General features: G+C 40.8%; 1 protein-coding gene across 1 annotated transcript; it reads left to right on the top strand.

The window, feature by feature from the left end:
- The first annotated feature begins 4,264 nt into the window (after positions 1-4,264).
- LOC126505668 (40S ribosomal protein S21) lies at positions 4,265-4,598 on the top strand. Its single transcript, XM_050148865.1, has one exon. It carries the CDS (start codon positions 4,315-4,317, stop codon positions 4,564-4,566), a length of 252 nt encoding a protein of 83 aa, XP_050004822.1. The 5' UTR covers positions 4,265-4,314; the 3' UTR covers positions 4,567-4,598.
- Positions 4,599-8,219: the final 3,621 nt, after the last annotated feature.

The following is an 8,219-nucleotide window of genomic DNA, read 5'->3' on the forward strand; positions in this document are numbered from 1 at the left end:
CCAGGCACATACCTGGTGTTCATACATACGAAACAATTATACACATTAAATGATAAAATAAATAAATGTAAAAAAATGAATAAATCTTCTATTTATTTCAGTTTCCTATTAACCTTCTGCACAACTACACACACACACACACACACACACACACACTTACCTTTATCAATCTACCACTGCTCTGGAAGAAGCATAACCATGCTGACATTTTGACTGCAGCTCAGAGATACCAACTCTACTTCCGGCATCCAAAACCAGTACACAATAAATTGTCACATCACATTGACAACACAGCCCATTTCATAAACCTTAAAGCTGTTTTGTTTTATCTAGCAGCAGTAGAGCTCAAGAATTTGTCTAGCATTGAAAGCAGACAGTAAGGATGCATGGGGTGGGGGAAGGGTAGAGAGGACACAGAGCAGAAGGTGATGTCAGCCAAGTGTTAAAGTGGTAAATTGATGGCTAGGAGGAGGATTGCATGAGACTGTAAACATAATAAGGTCAGAGCATAAGAGGTGTCCAGGGTTCATAGAGGCGAAAAAAAAAATCTGTAGGGTCAATGAAAGTCATGTTATTCTGCCCAGGAAAAATCAATAGGAGACAAAAGGGCAGCACTGAAGAACAGAGGTCATTAACAAAATTCTATGAACTGGTAGTAGAACTAAGAAAGGAATAGACTAGAAAATATAAAGTTGAGACACACAAATGAGAATGGGCGCATGTGCTCGTGGAAATGGAGAAAGTTCACAGATGAGGACTTCTGGGATGTGGTTATGAGAGGAAAGGACCAAAGTGGTTGTCTGAACGTAGATGATCAAAGTCACAGTTGATATGGAAACTGACGTGATCCAACATGGTAGCATGCATTAGAAGACCAGGATTCCAAATGGACCAAAGATGTAAATACAAAAATAAATGTGTAAAAAATAATGGAACTACTAGAAGAAACAAACATTTTTAAAAAGTTATCTCAAAATAAGGAAAGTAAAAAATATGACCTAAAATACTGGTAGCAAAATCCAAAGACTGACAAACTCCAATAATCAAGGAAGAAAATATTATCACTTATTTCAGTACAGATAAATTTTCTTTACTATTTAAGGATTTCTTATTGGAAAATAGACAAAGGAAAATAAGAAGACAGGCAAAAGAGATGGCCATTGTTCACAGGAAAGGACATGCAAAATCAAAAGACTGATAAACTCTAATAAAACAGGAAGAAACTATTATCACCTATTTCAGTAGAGATAAATTTTCTTTACTATATAAGACTTTCTTATTGGGAACGAGGCAGAGGAGATTAAGAAGACAGGCCAAAGAGATGGCCCTTGTTCACAGGACAGGTGACGTGAAGCATGTTAAAAGATGCCCAATCTCATTCACAGCAACATACCAGCAAATTAAAAATTAAATGAAATATATTTTCATTTTTGGATTGATAACGGTGTGTGTGTGTATGTGTGTGTGTGTAGTTGTGCAGAAGGATAATAAGAAACTGGCTTTTTAGAAAATTTATTCAAATTTTTTGCATTTATTCATCTTATCATTTTATGTGTAGAATTGTTTTGTATGTATGCACATCAGGTGTGTGCCTGGTATGCATGGAGGTCGGAAAAGGGCACCAGATTCCCTAAGAGAGCTGCAGTGGGGCTATTGGAATTCAACTCTGGTCCCCTGCAAGATCAACAAGTGTTCCTAACTGGGACACCCTCCCCTCCAGTTATTCAGTTTTTTTGTTTGTTTTTAGATAGGATCTTGCTATATGGCACAGGCTAGCCTAGGGCTCTCAATTCTCCTAACTCAACTGGCCAAAAAGTGGGATTCTGCCAGTCCAGGAATGCAGCATTTTGTCAGACTCAGAAAATGGATCTTCCATATATTGTTAATGAATATGTAAATTAGCACATAGCCTGTGGAGAAAAGTTTTTCATTATCTACCTTTTTTTTAGTTCTTTTGTGATAAGTTTCTCTGTGTAAGAATCCTAACTGTCCTGAAACTCAATTTGTAGACCAGGCTGGCCTTGAATTCCCAGAGGGATCTGCCTGCCTCTGGCTCTCAAATGCTGGAATTAAAGGCATCCACCACCACCACTTGACTAATCTACCAAAATTTTAAAAATCCAGCAATTACTTCCATTCTCACTTCTAGAAAATGATGTCACAAATAACTTACAATATAAAAGATGACATTAGTAAAGTGTTATTTGTGGCAGCCATGTTTGAGATAGTAGAAGGTAAGAAATGAGCTTAAAATGTTTAGCAGTAGATAGATTCTATAAATTATTGAACAATGTATGAAATACTATGCAGTAATTTCTTTTGAAAGGGAAACTTTGCATGTACTGACAACTTCTTTTAAATATTTTGTTAAGCAAAATAAAAGGTTTTAGAAGTGTACAGAAGTCCTATTGTTTATTTCTTTAAGAAACAAAAATGTTAATATAAATATGCATACATACTCGTGTATAGTCATATGCTTTTATGTGCATAGTATATCTCTGGATGGATATGTAAAGTCTGGTGATAATGAGTTGCATCCAGACAGGGAAAATTGGGAACAAGAAGACACACAGTAAAGACATGTATCATTGAATATTCTTTTTGATGAGAAACCATGTGTCTTAGTCCTTCATGATTTATGGAAATTACCAAATTCACTGGACAGGGTAGTGTCTTAGATGTGGTATCATAGAACACAAAGAAACAGTGAAGAGACCAGGCCGAACATGGCTGTAAAGACTAAACCAGAGCATGAGAAGAGAGAAGGAGGAAGAGCAAGAGAGTCGCAATGGACAAAGAGAAGTAGCCCAGGTCAGGAGACCAGTCAAAAGGGCTGAGTTATATGGGGATCCATCTAGGGAAAGGGAAGCAGAAGCCTGGACCCTGGGAGGGAGCAGTTTAGGGTAAAGGACCAGCTGAGGAGGGCTAGGAGGAGTCACAGACACTGAGTGAGACTTGTCCTGGGTTTGAGACCTAACACGGGTATTGGATGATATAAGAAGGTCACGCTGGTCATATTTGGGTATCTTTTCTTCTTGATGTTGAATTAACCACCTAGTAAAGCCAGGAGAGTAGACAGTATCACTGTCAAACAACATGCCACAGAAAATGAGCAGGTGATTGAGAGCTGGCAGACCTCCCTCCTGCCTCTACTGTTCACATGGCCGACTTCAGACAATCTCCATTAACTGAGTTCAAGCTCCTTTAACTCCATTCCAAGAAAAATATTGAGGTGAAGCAGTTTACAACTGTGATTGTAATGGGATTACTGAGGAAGTTGGAAGAATATTAGAAAATTATTCTTTGTTCCCATTTTAGAACAACTAAGTTGGGAAATGTGGTCTTGATATATGTAGAGAGAGACATATATACATACAAACATACAAATGTATATGTATATATAGAGAGTTTATATATAAAACATGTAGTTATATATGATATGTATACCTCATAGTTCCAGGGGAATTACCTGAAAGAGTGTGTGTGTGTGTGTGTGTGTGTGTGTGTGTGTAGCTGCCTTGTATTTCTATCAATCATCTGCTTAATCTAACTACCAGTCCGATGTTGTTTGTTAAGTAACAGAAATACTGAGGACATTTAAAGACAGAAACAATAAAGATCATATGCTTGCTTTATCGTGGGAAGGTCAATTTCAGAGGAAAAAAAACCGGTAACAGCAACAACTTTAATTCAGGTTGCTGCAGACTTTTCATTGAGATGGAGAAGAAAGGAGAGTTTCAGAGGAAATCGAGTTTTCTCTGGATGGAAAGGAGTGAGAAATACCCCCATTTGAATGCTTGGTCTCTGGCTTCCGGGTTTGTGACCTTGCCCTGCTTCCTGCATTTACCTAAAAAGTGATCCCTCACTTTCCTTCTTCTGCCACCTGCTACCATACCTATCTCCCCCTAGAACAATAAGCCAAAACAAATTATTTTTTTCTGTAAATGGCTCTTGGTTATGTTGTTTTTAATCAAGTTGCAGAAAAGTAACTAATACAGATACATTGCCCCATTAAAATACCATAGATGATCAAAGGCTTCTTTAAAATGGAGACATGTACAAAGATTCCATGGTCAAACAAACAGGTTTTTTTTTCCCCCTTAGAATGCTTATTTGAAGATTTGGATGAGAGCATCCAAAACCAAGATATGGGGTAAAATTAGAGTTTAAAAGCATTAGAGAAAATGGCCAAAATCAGGCCTTTAAGTCCTGCTTCTCGAGCTAAGTACATGGAGAATTACTGACCATGTTATAAAACTGCACATCCTCGCCTTTCTGCGCTCCCGCGGCCTAGCGAGCAGGCAGGACCTCGACATGCAGAACGACGCCGGCGAGTTCGTGGACCTGTACGTGCCGCGGAAATGCTCCGCGAGCAACCGCATCATTGGTGCCAAAGACCACGCGTCCATCCAGATGAACGTGGCCGAGGTTGACAGGGTCACAGGTCGGTTTAATGGCCAGTTTAAAACCTACGCTATCTGCGGCGCCATTCGCAGGATGGGCGAGTCAGATGATTCTATTCTCCGATTGGCTAAAGCTGATGGAATTGTCTCCAAGAATTTTTGATCAGAAGAGTTCGGGGGAAATCTGTCATAAATTTTTGACCAGAAGAGATCAGGGGAAATCTGTCATAAATAAAAGTGAGAAAAAGTGAGAAAAACTGCTACCTGTGGCAGTTATCTGCTTATCAAAGCCCATGCTGTCCACCAGGGCCCCCTAGTATCACAAGTACCTGTTACACATTTCAAAGTCCGTGCTAGCATCCTAGCCCTTCGCACCTGTCCCCTACCCTAAACTCCCTGCAGTTCACAGGCTTCCATGCCCCCAGCTACTCACTCTCCTTATAACCCTGTTCTCCTTGCTATTTTTGTCTCACTATGTTGTCTCTATTACCTATCCCTGATATTCTTCCCTCTCTAGTGGATAGCCATGGCCATGGCCAGTTTGCTGGCCTTGTTCAGTCTGTTTCATCACTCTGCTCTGGACTCTTCCAGATGCCCCTGGCTTTACTCTCCTTGGTATTTAAAAGAAAATATTCCCTTCAAGCTGGACAGTGGTGGTACATGCCTTTAATCCTAGCACCTGGGAGGCAGATGGATCTCTGAGTTCTGAGTTCGAGACCAGCCTGGTCTACAGAGTGAGTTCCAGCACAGCCAGAGCTACACAGAGAAGAACCCTGTCTCAAAAAGCAAAAAATAAATAAAACCAAACAAAGAAACCTTTCCCTCTACCATATGTTGGAGCAGCCATGTCCTAAATGTATACAACTGTGAGCTACAATAATGACCTTCCTGGCAAGATATGCCAACTGGTGCAACAGTAGCAAGAATGTTATGGGAGTAGCCAGCCACTTTCTGATTAGATTTAATACCTGCTACATGAGAGGGAGCACATACCTAGCACTGGGGATGAGGCCAAGAACATGTAGTTGGATAGGTAATGGGCTCTAAGGGAAAACGTACTACTTTTTTTCTGCTAAGTGGACATAGCATCAAAATGACTCTTAATGAATGGATCAGAGAATCTCTACTCCCATCAAAGAAGCTTCTTGTAGTAGATAACAACACAGAAACTCACAACAGGTCAACATGCAGAGAATAAGACTTATGAATCCTTATCCTTAAATAGGATTTCTACCTTACACCTATCCACTCAAGGCTCAGGGGTCATTGCAGAAGATGGGCGCAAAGATGATAAGAGCCAGAGGTGGTAGATGGGCTCAAAAACAGTTTTATCTGGACGGAACAGGGCAGATGCACATATAAACTTACCAAGATTGTGATAGCACATACAAGGCCTGCAGAAGCTCAAGCCAGACAAAATACCAGGATAGAGATGGGGAGAGGTGGCCCAGAGTCTCACTCCTAGCTGAGGAACTATTGGCATTTAATAACTGCTGGGAAGAGAGGCTGTTTCATAAATAAAGGACATTAAGCCTATAATTCGGGTTCTTAGAGAAGCTAAATAAGAAGGAGAACCCAAAGAAAATCATATAGGCTTCCTCCTGAATATTAACCTTCATCAGGCGATGAAAGGAGACAGAGACAGAGACCCACAATGGAGCACCGGACNAAAAAAAAAAAAAAAAAAAAAAACCTGCACATCCTCAATGGGTTAGTCTGAGATTCTGTGTTTCTTATTTATTTATTTGTTTATTTATTCATTCATTCATCCATTTATTTATTTATTTATTTTGGTTTTTCAAGACAGGGTTTCTCTATAGCTTTAGACTCTGTTCTGAAACTAGCTCTTATAGACCAGGCTGGCCTCGAACTCACAGAGATCCACCTGCCTCTGCCTCCCGAGTGCTGGGATTCTGTTTCTTACAAGCTCTGAGATCATAGCACTGTTGCTATTCCATGGCCACTCCTTACGTAGTATCCTTACTCTGGTCTGCCCCAGGTCCTCAGTTCCCGCCTCCCACCCTCCCTTTCCACCATCCCCATCCCAGTTTACTCCTTCAACCTCTAGCATTCCCGCCCGTCTTTTATTTCACATATATTCTACTGACCCTACAGTGTTTAATTGGGCTGTGAGATTGTAGGCTTCCTAACAGTGATTCATGTCTCCTTCTTGTAGGTGACTTCTCTCTCACCTCCCATTTCCCCCATACTCCTGTACCCCTTCCTGCTTAAGCTTTGATGCTCCCCAAATTTCAGCTCTCTGCTTTCATTTCGCCTCTAATCTACTGTTGTCTTCCCCTTACTATGCTCCTGTTACCAGAGGCCCCTTTCTAGTTTCTTGGCTTCCATTTGTCTTCAAGTTAAACACACAAAACAAACAAATAGAAACCTGAAGCTAGAATCTGCCCATGAGGGAGAACAGAGCCTTGTCCCATAGAACTGAGATATCTCACTGTCTCAGGATCTGATTCCTGCTTCTCAGGCTCTGCTGTAGCCCACTTCCTTCTACAACATCCCTAACACAGAATCATTCAAAATACCTGCTTTGAAAACCGTCATCTTTGTCGAGAGCTCAGTTTTACAGACCACCTGCATATGTATCACATTGTTCAACCCTTACAGAAACTATGATTGTAGAATTATTCATGTCCTCATTCTACAAATAAAATGAGGCCCTAAGTACTTAAATGATGTGATCAATACTAATAACTAACTGTAGCAGGCTTTCTTGGACTGCCAGACCCCAAATAATGATACAGAGACTTATTATTAATTATAATTGCTTGGTCAAAGCTTTGGCTTGTTTCTAGCTAACTTTTTTCTTGAACCTAAATTAACTTTTTTCTATTAATCTACGTGCTGCCCTGTAGTTGGGGGAGGCTGTTCCTTCGTTCCCAGCTGCCCAGACTCGAAATGATCATACAGAAACTATACTATTTGCAATATTGTTTGGCCATCAGCTTAAGCGTATTGCTAGCTCTTATATCCAAACTAGCCCATCTCCATTAAGCTGTGCATCACCACAAGGTCGTGGCCTATGGCAAAGTTTCAGTGGGCTGCAATGGAGGCATCTGTTCCTGGTGACAACATGGCTTCTCCCAGCATTTAGTTTAGTCTCCCCCACCCCACCCGCCACCTAGCTCTATTCTGCCCTATCATAGGCCAAAGCAGTTTCTTTATTCATCAACCAATAACAGCAACACATATACAGAAGTACTTCCCACACCACGGCCCTGAGACTTGTTTATCACATCTCTGTACTGTCTATCCTACTTTCCGGCTTCCTCTGTGTCTGGCTGACTGGCCCTCCAGCTAGTTGGCTCCCGGCCGACTGGCTCCCTTTTCTCTCTGCCCACCAGCCCCGTCTATCCCTCCTCTGCCTAGCTATTGGCCATTCAGCTTTTTACTAAATCCATCAGGTGCCTTAGGCAGGCAAGATAAAACGGCAACATGGCTTTACATAGTTAAACAACTGCAACGTAAAGAAAAGTGGCACATCTGTACATAGTTGAGCAAATGCAGTGCAAAAAAATGCAACACATCTTTATGTAGTTAAACAATTATTCTGCAACACAAACAAATGCCGCACATCTCTACATAGGTAAAACACATATTCTATTCCACAGCAGCTAGCGCCTGGCACTTATCTTGTACAGCTTTATTTTCGTAAAGCACAAATTGTCTCCTCTTAACAAAACAAAAGTTATCGTCTAATTACCTACTGAATGATGCACCCTGCCTTTCCAGTTCTAACTCCCCCACATCCTATTCTACATTACTCATCATCACCAGAATGGGCCAGTGCTTTCCCAACGC

Source organism: Alexandromys fortis, unplaced genomic scaffold (assembly GCF_014885135.2).
Source record: "Alexandromys fortis isolate MF-2015 unplaced genomic scaffold, M_Fortis_MF-2015_v1.1 scaffold_4, whole genome shotgun sequence".
Lineage (NCBI taxonomy): Eukaryota > Metazoa > Chordata > Mammalia > Rodentia > Cricetidae > Alexandromys > Alexandromys fortis.